A 17,423-nucleotide genomic window follows, 5' to 3' on the forward strand; every position below is an offset into this window, starting at 1 on the left:
CTCAGGTACAGCCAAACCTGAGAGAAGGGAACAGACCCTCGCAGAGGGCAGAGCCACATCAAGACATGGGGGCCAGCAGAATCAGGGGCCATGGGACAACCCCCACTCACATCCTGCTGAGCACGGTGGTGGCTGCACCAAGGATGGGGGCACAGCTCCAGGGACAGAATGACCTGCTCCAGTGGCTCCAGGGACAGAGGGCTAGGAGCTGCCAGGGGATTCAGGGCTGGAGGTTGTGGTCTTCTGCTTCAGGGGGATGATGTAGATACTGTTTTTGGCTTCTTTGATTCTCCACCACCGTCCAAGCCTGTGGGTGAGAGAGATGAGGGGGTCACCATCCAACAAGACCCAGAGGAGGGGGAAACTGCACCCACAGGCAGCACCAGGGAGGGGTGACAGTACCGGTGCTCCTGCCCGATGCCAGCCACCAGGAAGTCACCAGCTGCTGAGAACTTGAGGCTGTTCACAAAACCCACCTGGAGGGAACAGGGCAGGGTAAAAGGACAGGGCAGGGTGAGGGGCTCCCACAGCTTCTCCTGCTGCCCAAGAAGGGCAATCCCTGCTCAGAGACCCTCCAGCCCAGCTCCAGAATTCCCAGCCTGCCCATCCATCCATACCAAGGGGATGTCCAAGAGGTGCTCCAGCTTCCGAAATCCTTCCCCACACTTCCAGAGTTTCACGCTGCCGCTGTGGGACCCTGGGGCACAGAGAGGAGCCTGTCATGCACCCCAGCCCAGGGGTGGGAGCAGGACTGGTGTCCCCCCAGGCTGCCACCCCACACACCTGTGGCCAGGAGGTCACTGTTGCGCAGGGCAGCCACGGCTGAGACCCAGCAGGGCTGCTGCAGGCCCTCGGTGCCCTGCTCGCCGTGCGCCTGCCGAGCCAGCGCCAGCGGCTTCTTCTTCGTCAGCCCCCACAGGGCTACAGACCTGCAGGGATGGGAGGGATGAGGGGGCTGAGGGGGCACCCTGCCCACCCCAGGCATCATCCTGGCCCCGTGCTCACCCATCATCTGCACCAGACACCATGTGCTCCTCGTTGATGAGCTGGATACAGTCGATGGAGCCCCTGCGAAGAGAAGAGGTAAGTGCCAGCAGTTACAGGTGTGCTTTGGGATCCTGCAGGGCTCCTGGCACCCACACAGCACTGCCCCAGCTGGACACACCTGCCCACAGCCCCCTCTGCCACCCCAGACCTACTGGTGCCCAGAGAAGACGAGCTGTGACTCCTCGGGGATCTTCCAGAGCCGCACGGTGCCGTCCCGTCCCCCCGCAGTCACACAGCACTCCCGGCTCAGGCTGTCCAGCCCTGTGATGACGTCCTGGTGTCCAAACCTGCACAAGGAGATGATGACAAACAGCTCTGGCAAGCAGGGCCCTCTGCCCCCTCACTCCCCAGGGCTGCTGGGCACCCCCTGGAGGGGTCAGTGGGATTTCCCCAGGTCTTACAGGGTCTCCACGTATGCGTTCTCAGCCACGTCCCAGACCTTGACGCAGCGGTCGTGGGAAGCGCTGTACAGCTGGTGTGTGCCCTTTCGGAAGGACAGGCCCTGGGACAGACAGACAGACACGGCACAGCAGTGAGGATGCCGAGCAGGACACAGCTGCCTGGCCCCACAGACACTGTGCCCAGAACACCCCCAGCTCACCGAGACGGCGTCGCGGTGCCCCGTGAAGATGTGCAGGCGCTTGCAGGTGGCGGCATCCCAGATCATGATCAGCTTGTTCCTGTCTCCCGTAGCCTGGCAGGCAGCAGGGGACACCTGAGACCTGCACCCTGGAGACCCACAGCCCACCCCTGCCTCCACTCCCACTCCTGGGCTGCGGCTGTCCCAGGGACCTATTCCTGACCCAGCAGGGGATAGGGGCTGCTTTAACCCAGCAAGGCACATCTGGGCATGAGGCTGTGCCCCCAGAACCCAGGGAGAACACTCCCCAGGGCCATCTCTCCCCTCTGTGCCCGTACCAGGTACTTGCCGTCCGATGAAATGGCCATGCAAAGGACCTGGGACGCGTGCCCCATGTGCCGCTCCTCCGTGCCCTTCTTCCCCCCGGGCACCACGCACAGCCTCTTCCCACTGTCCACCTCCCCTGTGGGAAAATCATCACAATCACCCTCTGGGAGCCTCCCACCACTCCCAAAAGTGTCAACGAGCCTTCCACAGAGCCTGGAATTATGCACAATCTAAGAATAATCAAGGGCCGAGCCACCTCAGAGGGCACCTGGGTCCCTGCAGGGGTTGGGCTTGGCAACAGCCAGTCACAGCCCCAGGTGAACACTTGCATTTGATGAGGGAGCCGTCCTTGGAAGCAGAAAAAATGAATTTGTCATCAGGAGAGATGACGAGGCAGGTAACGGGCAGCTGGTGTCCCCGCAGCACACGGATCCTGGCTGGATCTGGGGGCTGTACCTGCAGGAAGAGCAGGACGTGAGCCGGGCTGCCCAGGATCCCTCCCCGCGCATAGCAGCACCGGAGCACAGCGCCCTGACTGCTCCAGGGACAGAGGCTGCACTGTGCCGGCCGTGCCCCAGTGTCCCCGAGGCTGGCACTGGCAGTCTGGCACTCACATCTTTGGCGACCAGGCGCTGCAGCCGGCCTCTCTGCTCCAGCTGGGGAAGAAGGGGCACGTTCAGCAGAGGGGGCGGCCTCAGTCCCGGTCCCGCGGGACGGGGACCGAGCCCGCTGCCGCCCAGGGGACCGAGAGGCCGCGCCCGCCTCCCCGCTCACCACGTCCTCCTTCAGGCGGTCGCCGATGAGATCCGCCGGCTCGAGCTCCTCCTCGTCCTCCGCCCGCTCCTCCTCTGCGGCGGGACAGTGCGTGAGGCTCGGCCTCAGCGCCCGGGGCCGCCCCGCGGGGCACCGGTACCGGGCGGGACTCACCGAGCTGCCGGAGCTCCTCCAGGTACTGCTTGGCCAAGCGCAGCTTCTTCTCCTGCGGCGTCTCCTCCACCTCCTCCTCCGCTGCCTCTCGCCGCCGCCGCCCCAACAACGGGCTGCGGGGACACGTGTGCGGGAGCACCGGTACCGGCACCCCACAGGTACCGGCACACCTCCGGTACAGGCATCCCCTGGTCCGGGATGTCTCCGGTACAGGCATCCCCCGGTCCAACACCCCCTCCGGTACAGGCGTCCCCGGTCAGACACCCCCTCCGGTACAGGCGTCCCCGGTCAGACACCCCCTCCGGTACAGGCATCCCCCGGCCCAGCATCTCTCCGGTACAGGCATCCCCCGGTACCGGCGCCCCGCTGCGGTAGCGGCACTTGCCAGGCGCAGCCCTTACCTCTCTGTCTCGGAATCGCTGGACACTTCCTCGTCGGCGGGCCGACCGGCCGTCGCCCGCGGTCTCCCATCGGTGCCCGGTGCCTGCGGAACAAAATGGGGCGATCGACGGGACGGGAATGGGGATGGGGACGGGCGCAGCGAAAGCCCCACGGCGGGGACCCCAGCGGGGCAGCCCTTCCTCGCCGGCCTCGCTATCTCCGTCCGGCCCGGTCCTTACCGCCGGCCGTGGCCGCCGCCGCGCCGCCGCCCCGCGCGGGGCCTTGGCCCGCCTGCCGCCCGCCGCCGCCGCCATGCTGCCGCCGCACGTGGGCGCCCCCGGCCGCCACCGGGACCCAGGCCACGCCCCCGACAGCGCCTATTGGCTGTGGCCGGCAGGATCCCGCCTCCTATCGGTCCCGCGGCACCGCCTCCCGGTCCCGGAAGCGCGCCCCGCCCTGTCCCCGTCCGACGGCCGCGCTGTCACTCCAGCGTGACGTCACGTGTTAGCTCCGCCCTCTGACATAACCACGCCTCCATGGTTTGGCCGCCTGTCCCTCCAGTACCGGTACCGGCGGTCCCTGCTGCCGGGACCGGCCACTCGTGCCGGGGACCCGCAGCTCGGAGCGGCTGTCAGAGCCCCCGGGCCCCCAGGCTGGCTCCTCTGCCCCCATGGCCCTTCGGGCCCCGTCCCGCAGCTGGCAGCCCCCGTGGTGACAGTGGCAGTGGGTTGGTGCTTCCGAAACCATGATCAGCTCGTCCTGCCCCTCAGGGACCCTTAACCAGCCTCCACTGCCGGGCATGGCCTCTGCTCCCTTCCCATGTCCTTTGTGGAGTGCCAGGGACCCGTCCTTGGCCATGCTGGGGTAGCGTCTCTCTGTTGGGGATGGATAGTGCTCTGAAGAGCTAAAAACCGCTTTTGTGCAGAAATCTTCTAGGTGCTGCCCTCTGTAAGCCCCATCGCGACGTGAAGGAGCGGGATGGAGAGCTCCCGTGCAGTGTATCACTCCTTGGGGAGAGGGGAGCGTAAAGATGGACATCCCAAAACAGCCTCGGGCCGCCCAGCTCCAGAAGGGAGCGGAGATGCAGCACCGCACGTCTGCCCAGTGGGGCTGGGTGTCCCCAGCCAAGTCGGGGTAGGATGTGCCGCCGTCCTGCCGCGGCCCGGGGTGGGTCGGTGTGTCCGTGCGGGAGCGGCCGGAGCCGGGCGGCAGCGCTGGGGCACGGGCCGTGCGCCCTCCGGCCGCCAGAGGGCGCGGGCGGGCCGGCCGGGCCCAGGAAGTGACGGCGGCGGCGGGGCCGGAGAGCGGTACGGGCGGGACCGGGCTGGGCAGGGACAGAGCGGGGAGACGGGCAGGGACGGGGGCTCGGCCGTGCCCCAGGGATGGGCCAGTGATGGGTCAGTGATGGGGTCACTGGTAGGGTCAATGACGGGTTGGTGAGGGGTCAGTGGTGGGGTCAGTGGTGGGGTCAATGACGGGTTGGTGAGGGGTCAGTGGTGGGGTCAGTGGTGGGTCCGTGTTGGGTGAGTGGTGGAGTCATAGGTGGGTCAGTGCTGGGTCAATGCTGGCGTCAATGACGGGTTGGTGGGGGGGTCACTGATGCGACAGTGATGGGTGAGCGTGGGGGTCAGTGATGGGGTCAGTGGTGGGTCAATTCTGCGGTCACTGGCAGGGTCAATGACAGGTTGGTGGAGGGTCAGTGATGGGGGTCAGTGATGGTTCAGTGAAGGGGTCAGTGATGGGTCAGTGATGGGTCAATGCTGCGGTCCCTGATAGGGTCAATGATAGGGTCAATGACGGGTTGGTGCGAGGTCAGTGGTGGGGTCAGCGATGGGGTCAATGGCAGGTCAAACGACAGGTCAGTAGTGAGGTGACTGTTGGGTCAGTGGTGGGGTGGGGACCCGTGTTCAGGAGGTGCAGCCATGAGGTGGGAGCAGCGATCAGCTGCTGTCTGTGTGTGAGTGCTGTGTGGTGTGGAGCAATCGGGGTGCAGGCAGGCTGAGTGCCCCGTGTGGGGGTGCAGCGTGGGAAGTGGGGGGTGCTCTGTGGGGCCCTGGACAGACGTGTCATTCACACCGGGGAAGCAGAACGAGGCGCTGTGGTTGGTCATGAGCCTGGGCTGCTTCCTGCTGCGCTGGCACCCAGGGCAAAGGAGCCAGCAGCAGCGGGCAGGGTGAGTGTGAGCAGGGTGAGCGTGAGCAGGGTGGGTGTGAGCAGTGACTGAGCAGGGTGAATGTGAGCAGGGTGGGTGCAGACAGGGTGGGTGGGTGAAGGCAGGGTGATGTGGGCAGGTGGGTGGCAGGCAGATGCTGTTGAGGTCATGGCGTGGCTTTGCTGGGCAGGCAGAAGGAAACCATCACCTCCTCAGGAGTGCTGGTGGGGTCTGGCCTCTGAAGGGGACAGTGCAGGCTGGGCTGTGAGTCAGGAGTCTTGGAGCTAGGAGGGTGACCCCACCATGTCTCCTAGAAGAACCTTGGGTGTGGGAGGGCAGACTCAGGCCCTCCCCAACCCCCAGAGAGGAAGTGGGGCAGTTTGCTCAATCCTAGTTAATCAACTGGCGTGGTGGTTGCTCCTGCCTTCTGCCTGTGGCTTGTTTGCAAGGGGAACTGCCAGGCTGAGAGAGGGGACCCCACGGCATGGTGTAGGATAGGGGTTTTCTGACCCCTCAGAGGCTATTTGGGCTCCTCAGAACCCTGACTGAGGACATGTGTGATGAGCTAGCTGGTCTGATGGGTGCCAAGGTGGCAGGACGTAGTGGCAGGGGCTGGGGAGGAAGCACTGTGCCTCCTGCCGCGCAGCTGATTTGGCAGTGCTAGACCTTTCTGTAGGTCTCATGGCATGATTTCCTGGAGCTGGCACCATGTGCCACTTCCCTGTCATGAGTCTCTTGTTTGTTCTTGGACCTGCCAAACCTCCATGAACTCATCTGGCTGTGCTGCTGGGGCTCTCACTGTGCCTGTACTGGGGCCAGTGGCAGGCCGGGGGGAACACACACACACACGGTCTGTGCCTTACTGCCTCTAAGCTGTGACCTGCTTGGTTTCCTGTCAGTGAGAAGAATGGGTTCTGTGTCAGAGGAGCTCAGCTTGGTCCCCTTGCACCAGAGGCCGGAGCTGCTGGAAGCCTGTGCGGAGCTGCTGGGCGAGGAGTGGGGGAAGAGCCGTGCGTCGCGGCTGCACTCGCTGCAGCGCTCCTCGGACGCCTTTCCCGCCTGCCTGCTGCTGCTGCGGAGCCGCGGCCCCAGCGACAGCCCTGCCACCCGGCAGGGGCCCTGCGAGCTCGTGGGCCACGTGCGACTGTCGCGCGTGCTCAGCCGTCCCCGTGACCTCTTCGTGGAGAGCGTGGTGGTGGCGCGGGCGCTGCGGGGCCGGGGCTACGGGCGCCGGCTGATGGAGGCCGCTGAGCAGTGGGCCCGGGCCCGGGGCTTTCGCTGCCTGCGCCTCACCACCCACGACAAGCAGCATTTCTATGCGCACCTGGGCTATGTCCTGGGCGAGCCGGTGCAGAGCGTGGCCTTTCTCAGCCCGGCGATATCCTCTGAGGTGCTGCGGCTCTTCTCCGCCCCTTCTGGGGCTGCCGCTGCCACCAGCGCCAGGCCGTGGGTACCCGCGGTCCCCCCGCCGCCCCTCGCTGTGCCCCCGCCGCCTCCCCCACCCACTGTGATCTGGGCGAGGGGTGTCCTGGCTGAGGGCGGCGAGCAGCAGAGCCTCCTGCAGACCCCGCACCGCGATGCCAAAGGGCTCCCCATCTTCTGGATGAAGAAGGACATCTGAGGGGCCCCGAGCAGTGATTAAAGCAGTGCGGGTGGGAGCTGCCCGCCGCAGCCCTGCCTGACTGCTGCCATTCTTCAGGGCTGGCACCAGCTCCTCCAGCCTCTGTGGTTCACCCTGGCCCCATTGCTGGGGCAGGGAATGGGCAGAGTTCCCGTACTCTGCCCTACCTGGGCACGCTACCTCTGCTCCTGCCTGGCCCCCAGCTCGCCTGGCTGGGGCTCTGGGACCACCAGCATGGTGGGGAGCCAGGCCCACCGCAGGCTGTGGGGTTGGCACTAGTCCCCAGGAGCACTGCCCAGTCCCACCAGTTGTGTCCTCCACTCAGGATTTGCTGTGGGGCAGCTGGGGCTGATGGAAGTGGTGGCCTCCAGCATGGCCACAGCTGTCCTCACTGAGCAGTCTGGGGAAACTGAGGCACAGGATGGCTGGGGGGGCACTGTGGGAGTAGGGCATGGTGGTGGGGCTGCAGAATTGGGTCCCCTGCACTGCACAGCGAGGGGGGCAGGTGGCCAAACCCCGCTAAGGCAGCGGGTGTCAGTGAGGGACAGGCATGGGAGCGGGAAGGTCAGAGAGAGTGTCCGGCCTGGCAGCGAGGGATTAGCGCTGTCCTTGCTGTGTCACGCGGCCCTGGGCCCATTCCCCGCCTAATCCCCTCATTCTGGGCAGCTGGCCAGTGCTGGGCAGGGGCACCAGACCCCTCTGGCCCTGCCTGGGCTGTGAGGGACAGAGCTGTCCCTTTGGCCCCACACCATGCCTCTTGGTGGGACTCGGTCCTTCAGCAGGTCAGCCAGCCTGGCTCAGCACTGTGCTGAAATGGGGACCAGGAAGTCTTGGTGCCTCCACTACAGGCAGGACTGGGAGCCAGCAGGGAAATTGAGGCACAAGGGTCAGTGGCTTGCAGTGCCACTCCAGAGCTGTGCCATGGCTGTGGTGGTGCAAGTAGGATCACAGCACCAGAGAGCAGCAGGCATAGGGTAACACTGGCAGTGCTGAGGCAGGAGGGATCTCAAAGCCCCAAGTGTACCCAGTCCTGTCAGGTTTTGGGGGGGCAGCATGTGCTTGCAGGACAGCCCAGCCCCTGTGGCCAGTCCTAGTCCACCATGTGCCGGGGGGCAGTGCCTGCATTGCTGGAATGCCCACTGCATCCCACAGCCTCATCCCCACGGCTCTCCTTTCCTCGCAGGGTGCCGGCCCCGCAAGCAGCTGGTGAGGCGGGATGGTGCTGGTGCTGGCACTGTGGGCCTGCCTGGCACTGGGCACAGCCAGCGAGGAGAGCCCGGCACCCGAGCCCCTGGCAGGCGGGCAGCCCTTTGCCGTGGTGTGGAACGTCCCCACCGAGCGCTGCCAGCGCCGCTTTGGCATAGGGCTGCCCCTCGGCGACTACGGCATCGTGGAGAACCAGGGTGGCCACTTTGCCGGCCAGAACATCACCATCTTCTACAAGAACAAGTTTGGGCTGTACCCCTACCTGTCACAGCACGGTGTGCCCCATAACGGGGGCCTCCCCCAGCGTGTCTCCCTCAACGCCCACATCAACAGGGTGGCTGAGGACATCCACCTCCTCCTGCGACCTGCTTTCCATGGCCTGGCTGTGGTGGACTGGGAGGAGTGGAGGCCCCTGTGGGCCCAGAACTGGGGAGCCAAAAGGATATACCGGACAGCCTCGGAGCAGTGGGTGCGGGAGCAGCACGGCTTCCTGCCGGCACGGCAGCAGCTCCGGCTGGCCCAGCTGGAGTTCGAGCAGGCGGCACAGGCTCTGATGGAGGAGACGCTTCTGGTGGGCCGAGCCCTGCGCCCCAGGGGGCTCTGGGGTTTCTACCGCTTTCCCGACTGCCTCAATGGCAACTGGGCCAAGGAGGCAAACTACACCGGGCAGTGCCAGCCGGCGGAGGTGCAGCGGAACAACCGTCTGGGCTGGCTCTGGGCCGCCTCTTCTGCCCTGTACCCCAGCATCTACCTGCCGCTGGCGCTGCCGCCCGCGCTGCGCCGCCGCTTCGTGCACCACCGGCTGCGCGAGGCCCTGCGCGTGGCTACCCGCGGGGCCCGCGGCCTCCTGCCCGTGATCCCCTACTCCCGCCTCTCCTTCCGCCGCTCCGCGCGCTTCCTGCAGCTGGTGAGCACTGTGGGGCCGGAGCTGGCTGCGGGTGCCACGCGGGGTTCTGCTTGGCGCAGGGACACAGGCCGTGTCCCCCAGATGGGTCACGTCTGTGTTCCTGGCAGGCTGACCTGGTGCACACCATCGGGGAGAGCGCGGCGCTGGGAGCGGCTGGACTCGTGCTCTGGGGAGACCTGTCCTACTCCCACTCGGCTGTGAGTATGGCCCCTGCAGCGCCAGAGGCTGCGGGATGTATGGGGTGGCCACATCCCCCGTGCCCACCAGGGTGGGCTGCCCAGGTCTCTGTGGCTGGGATGGGTTCTCACTGGTGCTTCCTCGCCAGGAAAGCTGTGCCAGCCTGCACCACTACCTCGTGTCCACCCTGGGTCCCTACGTGGCCAACGTGACGGCAGCAGCCCGAGAGTGCAGCTACGGGCAGTGCCACGGGCACGGGCGCTGTGTGCGCCGGCAGCCCCATGAGCTGGGCACCCTCCTGCACCTCGGCCCCGGTGCCAGCCCGTGGGCTGCTTTCCGCTGCCACTGCTACCGTGGCTGGGCAGGGGAGGGCTGTGCCCAGCGGGTATGGCTCAGCCCTCCCACCTCCTGCCAGGTGCCCGCCCACGCTCACAGCCTCTATGGGCACAAGGATCTCACATCCTCTGACACCTGCCTGCCACGGGGCACGTGGGGCTGGTGACAAAGGCCAGGGGCCACCACGGTCCCCTACCCCGGCAGTGCTGCTGCTGGCACTTCCTCTGGTCCCATTAACATAAATAAATTCTCCTGGCACAGCTGGCATGGTCTTTGTGGGCAAAGCTGGGGGACTCTGTGGTGTCCCCACGCTGGGCACAGTTGCCATTGCTGCTGAGAGGCAGCACAGCCCCCAGTTTGGCTCTGGATGGGTCCAACAGTGCATCAGTTTTCCTGCATGGGCTCTGCCCTGATCCCGTGAGCTGGCAGCAGCTTTACCCTGGGAAAGGGGGCATGGGGCACTGCCACAACCTGCTGTCCCTTTGCCACTGGCACTGTGCTGCCCGCAGCTCTGTCCACGCCACCAGGCCCCCCTCCCCACAGCTATTTTTATCGCCCCCCAACCGTGTTTCTCACTGTCCTATTTTAAGCGGCGCAGTTGGCGCACCGGGAGCCCAGTGCCCGGCTCCTGGGGGCCCTGCACCACCTCACTGCCCGCTCACGCTGCCCAGCACAGGCAGCCATGCCCAGGGAGGCTGCAGAAGGTACTCAGGGGAGTGGGCTTGGGGCTGGCAGGGGCTCTGGCACCCCAGGGGATACTGGGCGATGCAAGGCTGTGGGGTTGGCATGGGAGCAGTGGACAGATGGTGCCCTCTGCCATGGGGGCTGTGGGCAGAGATGCCTGCCCAGGGAAGAAAGGGGTCCTGGAGGGCTGCAGGTGTAGGGCGGCAGGGTTTAGGGAGGGTACAGGCAGCTGGCACACACAGCCCCATGCAGCAAACCTACGTGACCAGCTGTGCCCCCATACCTGGGGCAAGTGGGTGCAGGGGTGATGTGGGTATGTGTGCAGCAGTCCCTGGCCAAGGGTAGGGCTGTGGGGAGGGTCTGAGGGGGCCCTGGGTACCGGCTGAGGCCCCCCAACCCTGATGCCTGCCAGCCTGTGGGTGACACACAGTCTGGACAGCAGCAGCACGGCGCCACGCTGCCCTGCGACACGCCACTCCCGGGAGGGATTGGGGGTGGGCACACTGCCAGCCTGCCATGCTCTGCCAAGGGCACAGTGCGTGGGCCCTGCACACCACTCAAAAATACACAAACACCTAGAAAATAGTCTTTTCCCTCTACCCCAATGCAGGCATGGTTGCTTCCCAAAACAGTGCTGGAGGAATGCCTACTTCCAAAAAGCCCTCTCAGTCCCGTGTGACATGCTCACTAGGGCAATGGGCACCAGGGCCTCCTGGCACAGCATATACCCAACATCTCCATCTGTGCACCCCAAGCAGCACAGGTACCTGCAGGGCAAGCCGGGCCACATGGCAGACTGGCACTGCCCTGCACCTGCCCACCGGCTTCCAGCTGGCCCTTGGAGCCCCAGCCAGTCCCACAGTGCCTGGGCTATCCTGGCTGGGGGGTGGCACATTCCTGCCCCCAAGCCAGGGCCAGATTCCAGCCCCACTAACAAGGCTCCGGGATCGTGGCCACCAGGCACCCGCTAACTGCTGCGATGACAGCGGTGGGGCCGGGGGGGCACAGCCAGGGCTTGCCCACGGTGGCTGCGGGGCTGGGCCAAGGGAGCACCAGCCTTGGCTGCCCGCCCTGTACAGCACCGGGCTGCTGTGGCCGAGATCCCCCCAGCAGGGCTCTGGTCCCACAGGGGTGCCCAGGGCAGGGCACAGGCTGACCCTTTGCCTCTGTTCCAGCAGACACCATGGGAAGGGCTGAGGGTGCTGCACCAGCAGAGCCTGGGGACCCCGAGAGCAGCGAGTCTGGAGCCATCAGCCTGCGCCCCGTGGAGTCCATCAGCGATCTGTACTGGGCCTCGGGCGGGCACAAGGGCACAGAGGGTGAGAGGAGGGGCAGGGGGGCTGTGCAAGGCCGGGCTGTGCCCGTGGCCAGGCTCTGACCCCTTCTCTCCCCTGCTGCAGGCAATGGGCCGGCTCCCTCCAGCAGCCTGCAGTGGCCCCCAGCTCGGCCCGTGTCCCCCGTGCCCCCGCCGCTCCTGCCCACCCTGCGCCCCGTGCCCCCCGCCAGCCCCTGCCCCTGCCTCGGCCCCGGCCACCCCCTGCTGCTGGCCCTGCTGGCGCTCCTGGCACTGTCCAGCCTGGTCCTGGCCACGCTGGCCATCTACCTGAGTGGTACGTGGCACCGGCAGGGTGGGAGACAGGGAATGTGGGGCACCAAAGTGCCCCCGCTCAACACGCTCCCGTCCTGTCCCCGCAGTCCTGCAGAGCCAGTCGGTGAGGGCGCTGGCCCAGTGGCTGCAGAGCCAGGAGGACGCCGTGCACCAGCTGCGGGCAGCCAGCAGGCAGCTCTGGGCTCGCCTCAACGCCAGTGCCCAGCCGGGCGGGCACCGCTGAGCTGCCCCTGGCCCCGCCACGGGCTCTGGGCCGCCGCGGGAAGGGGCACCGAAGGGCAGGAGGGGGGAGCGGCAGCCTTACCCACTGAGACCTGGCAGCATTACCCCTTGGGGCATAGAGGCAATCCCAGACCCTGCCCCAGGCTGTGAGAGAAAGAAACTGGGCTGTAAGGACCTTCATCCGCCCCAGTGACAGCCCTTCCTCTCAACAAGGCAGAAGGCATACTTTTTTTAGCCTTTTAATTACCTCTTACAATCAAAGTCTTAGAAAATCACCATGATAGATACATTCCCAGGGTGGCAGGCACTGCCAACTGGCATGGCCCCATGTCCGCCTGGGCAGTGGCCCCCCCGTAATTAATTTCCCACAAGATTACTATTTCATATAAAGCATTTGGCTGCAAAAGGATTGAGAGTAGGCAGCTGGCAGGACTGGGCAGAGCTTCCCACTCCACACTGCTCCGCCACCATCACTGATGCCAGGCTGGCTGGGGAGGTAGGGGCTGTACCCAGCATGGCAGGGTGGGGAGAACGCTCCTGCCACAGGCACAGACACCAGGACCAGCTGCTCTGCAGCCCTGCACAGCTCTGCCCTCCCACCCACTCTTCAGGCTGTGCCAAGCCACCCTGGTGCCCCTGCAGGTCTAGGGAGAGTATACACAAGCCCTGCCACTGAAAGTGGCTGCAGAAGCCTGGGTGAGACCCCCTCCCACTGTGCCACATGGATGCCCAGCCACAGAGCAGGCACACGGCAGCAGGCCACCACCTCCCTCTGCTCTTCTTTTATCCTTCCTATTTTTGGTTAAAAAAATAAAAGAGGGGGCAGCCCCCCCTTGGGGCAGCTCCAGGCATTAAATACTCTGCTGTACATGAATAAAAGCCCGAGGGCTGGGGGCACCTGCCCCTCACAGTGCAGGGTCTGCAGTCCAGGTGGGCTGGGGGCTCTGCCCCCCGTGCCCATCACAGCACATCCGCCCGCTTGTCCCGCACGCGGCTCCGCGCTTTCGTGCGCGCTTTGAAGGCAGCTGAGTTGTAGAGGTGCTGCAAGGAGAGGGAAGGAGAGATGAGGGTTGGGAATGCCCCTCTGCTCACCTCCCCAGCAGCACCCACACAGGCACTCAGCTGGAACCCCTGGTGGCAGAGGAGGGGACTGTGGGCACAAATGTGGGAGGCGGCACGCACCTTCTCGAAGCGGGAGACCTTGCTGGCTTTCAGAGCAGCCGCATCCAGCACCAAGGGGGGCCCGAGGCCGAAGATCTCCCGTAGCAGCTCATTGTTCTGTGAAAGCAGGGGTCTGTCAACGCCCACCAGCACCAGCCCAGCACTCCCTGGTGCATCTGCCAGCCCATACCTGGAGGTGGTGGTGGATGCCGGAGCCCAGCACCTCCTTAAAGGCTTGGTAGGTGCGCTGGCGTGCCCAGCTGTCCAGGTACATGCACTCCAGGCCAAATCGGACGGTCTCCTCCTGGTACTCTCCAGTCTGAGCAGAGAGAGGGGCATCAGCAATAACCTGGGCACCAGCCCTGTGTGTCCCCTGGCTCTCCAGAGAGGAACCATCAGGCAGCTGGGAAGCAGGGGCAGAGCAGGGCAGCCCCAGGCTCCGGTACCTCGATGAAACGCAGGATGTCCCGGAAGATGGATCGCTGCCTCCGTCGGTCTGTCTTGGCTCGGTACTTGTTGCTCTCAGTAGCCAGGACCTTGAGCTGGGTACACAGGAACTCTGTATCTTGGTGGCACAAGTCCTCCTGCCAAAAAGCAGGGGATTTAGAGGGATGACCTCCAGGCACTGCCCACTGCCATGGCCAGGGCAGGGCTGGGGGATCACTGGGGCCAGCCCCTCTGCCTGGGTGCCTGCTGGTCAATGCCAGCTCAGCCGGGGCACGTCAGGGTGTCACAGCAGCTCCCTCCCTGCTGCCTGCTTCGTGCCCACCCACTGCTCCATGCCAGAGCCCATGCCTTACCTCCAGGTCCTGGGCCAGCTCGAAGAGCAGCGCAATGGTTTCTCCAGCCAGGATGCGCAGGGCAACGCTGCTGCTGGTCAGCAGTGGGGGCAGCTGCAGCCAGCGACTGGGACAGGGAGGCAAGAGGGCATCAGAGAGGCCAAGCACTGCCCCAAGGGCTGTGTGCTCCACAGCTGGCTGCCCCACACCAGCCTCCACTCACTTCACACCCCACTCACTTGTCCAAAATGCTCCTGAGGTGGGAGGGGGGGCAGATGGTGAGGAGCAGGGACCATGACTGGAGCGCGCTGCAGTGCAGAGGCCCGTGCTGGGCAGGTGCTGAGCCCCCTTCGCCTGTGCTGGGGGTGCTGAAGATGCCCTCCAAGCAGGACAGGCATGAAACCAGGTCCTGGAGGAGAGAAACTGTGCCAGTCAGACCACAGCTGCCATGGAGATGCCACACTGAGCTGTGCACTGGAGACCAAAGGGGGACACACTATACCAAGAGGTGCCAGGAGCCCCTTGGGACAGGGGAGGCTACTCCACCCACAACACCCCACCTGCTGGCTCCCCCCAGCTCAGCTCCAGGCTGCCCAGGGAAGGGGGCTGGGCTGTCACTCATGTCCCCGTACCCCTACTCCAGCTCAGCTCCAGGCTGCTCTGGCACTGTGGGCTGAGGGCGGGTGGCATGGCAGCCCCAGGGTGCCCTCTTGCAGGGGTACAGACAACACCCAGGCGCAGTTACCTCGAGGTCAGCAGCAGCAATGTAGCAGCACATGCCCAGGGCCATGGCACACTGGCAAGAGAAGTCAGGGAAACAGTTAGATCGGGCCCAGGATCATGCCAGGCCTGATCCAGCACCCAGCCAAGGGGCAGCCGGGTTGGACTGCCCCTGCTTTGCCCCAGCGCACTCCACAGCACCCAATCCTGTCACCCTCCCGGCACTGCAGGGGCTCCCAAAGGCATTGCCTGAGCTCTCCCCAGCACGGAGGTGTCCCCAGGAGGAAAGGGGCCAGGCTTACGCTCTGCCGGGCGCTGGGGCTGGCTGTGCTGTCTGTCAGGACGCTGACGAGCAGAGGCTTCAGGCTGCGGAACAACTCTTCTCCCTCCGGGCCGGAGCCCATCTGGAGGCAGAGGAGGGTGAGGACGCTGCCCGCCAGCGCCTGTTCTTCCCCTTTACCTGTGGGCAGCACCAGAGACCTGCCTCAGACACGGCCCAGCGGCCCCGCCGCCCCCGCCCGGCCGCCCGGCCCCTGACCTTTCTTGAGGCACTTCTCCAGGGAGTCGGTGAGCGTGAGGCGGCGCTCCAGCAGGAACTCGGACAGGGTTCTGGAGGACAGGGCCAGGCGCAGGCCCTGCAGGGCCGCCTGCCGCGCCTTGGCGCTGCGAGACACCGCGGCACGTCACGGGCTGGGCTGTCCCGGCACCGGGCACGTCCCTGCCCGCGGCTGGCAGCGCGCCCGGAGCGCCCGCCCGCGGGGGGACACCGCTCCTCACCTCTTGTCCAGGAGGGTGTCCATGTGCTCCTTCAGCCTGTCCTCCGCCTCCTCCTCCTCCTGGCCGTGCTCACTCGCCGCCTCGCTCCCTGCCCGGGCGGCACCACGTGAAGCCGGGAAGGCCGAGGGCGGGCACACCGCGACCCACGTGGGGGTCACCATGGGCTCCGCGTGCCTCACCTGCTCCCTCCTCAGCGGGGCCGGCGCTCTCGCTGGCACTGCTGCAGTGGCTCAGCACCTCGCTGCCGGCCTCCTCCTCGCTGCCGGGCGAGCTCGCCCGGGCGCCGCCGGTGCCGCCTGCGGGGTTGGGAGCAGACTCGTGTGAGCCCGGCGCTGCCAGCCCGGCGCTGTGAGCCCGGCGCTGCCAGCCCGGCCATGTCACACTCAGACCCGACCCCCGGTCCCCTGTCCCGGGCCCCCTCACTCACGGCGCGCGGCGCGGCGGGAGCGCGGCATGGCCGGCGCGCGCGGACCCCGCGCCCCGCCCCCGCCGGGAGAGCCCCGCCCACGCCCCGCCCACGCCCCGCCCCCGAGAGCGCCCCCGCTATCTGCGCATGCGCCGCGGGACCTGCCCGAGTCCCCTGTCCCTGTCCTGGTCCCTCTCCTTGTCCTTGGTCGCCTCCCTGCCCTTTTCTCTGACACTCTACCTGCCCTTCTCCCTGTCCAGGCGCTATGTTCATCCCTGCTCCCTCAGCATCCCTGCCCCTCTCCTGTCCTGACGCTATCTTCATCCCTGGTCCCTGATAAGAAAGGTGCCTACTGATGTCTTTAAAACAATTTGATGGGTGCGGGTCTTTAGGAGAAATCGGTGTTCATGTATTTGAAATGGGTCTTAATGTCTCTTCTAAGCTCAAGCCACACAGGTTTGGTACAGAACCCAGACAGTCTGACTACAGCTCGAATTCCTGAACTTTAAGGCAATAGACAATTGGGTCAGCACAAAGTCTCTTGCAGAACTCAGCCTGAACTTCTGAACTTCAGGGGCAAATGACAGGTTTAGGGGCGGAACACGTGGTAGGCGGTCCGGGAAGGCTGTACCTTCCTAGTACCTCAGCCAATGGGGAAAGGAAGAGGACAACAAGCAGCTGGGAGTTAGGATAAAAGCATGCTGCATCGTGAACGTCGGAAGAGAAATTCCGTGGGGATATGGCCCAATGGAGTCTCTCCCTTTATTTGAATAAAGTTGCAGGACTCCTCTCTCCTTTATGGACACTGGCATCTCCTAATGTGATTTTCTGCACATCCCTGCCCTGTCTGTGTCCTTACTCTATCTTCATCTCTAGCTACTCACTATCCCTGCCTGTATCCCTTCTTCTGTCCCTGTCCCTGCTTGCATCTCATTAGGAAAATCTCATTCCCTAAGTAAAGTACCAATTAGCCTTTCTAGTATGAAATGGTTTGGCCCTTACTAAGATCTATACATCCCCTGTACTGCTGTACACTGCATTGCTGTGGTTGGGTAGGCAGGCAGATAAGGCCCACACCCTGGGTCCTCCCACCATCTGGCCTCACAGATAGGCACCCCTTGGCATAGTGATACTGACTCCAGAACGAGGAAAGGAGGATGCCAAAGCCACAAATTGCACTGGCTTTACAAAGCCATGGGGACAAGCAGGCAATCTGTGGAGCCTTGTTGTACCCCAACACTTGAGGGGTGTGAGACCCACATGTGAACCACATTCGGGTGCCTCTGTTTGGCTGGGACACCCCCTGGGTGTGAATAAAGAACATCTCTTGTCATGCTCACCTTGGTGTCCTGGCCTTGCTCCTCAGGTGTGAAATGCTCATGACACCTGTCCCTGCCCACAGCT

At 65.0% G+C, this 17,423-nt stretch overlaps 5 protein-coding genes across 5 annotated transcripts; 3 read left to right on the forward strand and 2 right to left on the reverse strand.

Moving 5' to 3' along the window:
* Nucleotides 1-65: 65 nt before the first annotated feature.
* Nucleotides 66-3,576, reverse strand: RRP9 (ribosomal RNA processing 9, U3 small nucleolar RNA binding protein). The gene is made up of 15 exons (XM_058032240.1): nt 3,502-3,576; nt 3,283-3,365; nt 2,882-2,994; nt 2,729-2,802; nt 2,569-2,610; nt 2,284-2,410; nt 1,966-2,090; nt 1,649-1,741; nt 1,449-1,549; nt 1,200-1,334; nt 1,006-1,068; nt 784-929; nt 618-697; nt 403-476; nt 66-307 (listed from the first exon to the last, which is right to left on the reverse strand). The coding sequence occupies exons 1-15, from the start codon at nt 3,574-3,576 to the stop codon at nt 202-204; spliced, it is 1,437 nt and encodes a 478-aa protein (XP_057888223.1). The 3' UTR covers nt 66-201.
* Nucleotides 3,577-4,292: 716 nt separating this feature from the next.
* NAA80 (N-alpha-acetyltransferase 80, NatH catalytic subunit) lies at nt 4,293-7,045 on the forward strand. Its single transcript, XM_058032241.1, has 3 exons — nt 4,293-4,396; nt 4,511-4,569; nt 6,314-7,045. The coding sequence occupies exons 1-3, from the start codon at nt 4,293-4,295 to the stop codon at nt 7,033-7,035; spliced, it is 885 nt and encodes a 294-aa protein (XP_057888224.1). The 3' UTR covers nt 7,036-7,045.
* Nucleotides 7,046-8,238: 1,193 nt separating this feature from the next.
* On the forward strand, nt 8,239-9,908 carry HYAL3 (hyaluronidase 3). Its single transcript, XM_058031859.1, has 3 exons — nt 8,239-9,148; nt 9,256-9,345; nt 9,474-9,908. Exons 1-3 carry the CDS (start codon nt 8,252-8,254, stop codon nt 9,825-9,827), a joined length of 1,341 nt encoding a protein of 446 aa, XP_057887842.1. The 5' UTR covers nt 8,239-8,251; the 3' UTR covers nt 9,828-9,908.
* Nucleotides 9,909-10,343: 435 nt separating this feature from the next.
* On the forward strand, nt 10,344-12,177 carry LSMEM2 (leucine rich single-pass membrane protein 2). The gene is made up of 4 exons (XM_058031697.1): nt 10,344-10,365; nt 11,524-11,664; nt 11,746-11,955; nt 12,041-12,177. Exons 1-4 carry the CDS (start codon nt 10,344-10,346, stop codon nt 12,175-12,177), a joined length of 510 nt encoding a protein of 169 aa, XP_057887680.1.
* Nucleotides 12,178-12,381: 204 nt separating this feature from the next.
* Nucleotides 12,382-15,872, reverse strand: IFRD2 (interferon related developmental regulator 2). The gene is made up of 10 exons (XM_058031999.1): nt 15,614-15,872; nt 15,375-15,499; nt 15,139-15,296; nt 14,862-14,912; nt 14,356-14,525; nt 14,138-14,243; nt 13,784-13,921; nt 13,528-13,656; nt 13,359-13,454; nt 12,382-13,217 (listed from the first exon to the last, which is right to left on the reverse strand). Exons 1-10 carry the CDS (start codon nt 15,772-15,774, stop codon nt 13,137-13,139), a joined length of 1,215 nt encoding a protein of 404 aa, XP_057887982.1. The 5' UTR covers nt 15,775-15,872; the 3' UTR covers nt 12,382-13,136.
* Between the last annotated feature and the right edge of the window lie 1,551 nt (nt 15,873-17,423).

The sequence above is a fragment of the Melospiza georgiana genome, chromosome 11 (genome assembly GCF_028018845.1).
Source record: "Melospiza georgiana isolate bMelGeo1 chromosome 11, bMelGeo1.pri, whole genome shotgun sequence".
NCBI classification, from domain to species: Eukaryota; Metazoa; Chordata; class Aves; order Passeriformes; family Passerellidae; genus Melospiza; species Melospiza georgiana.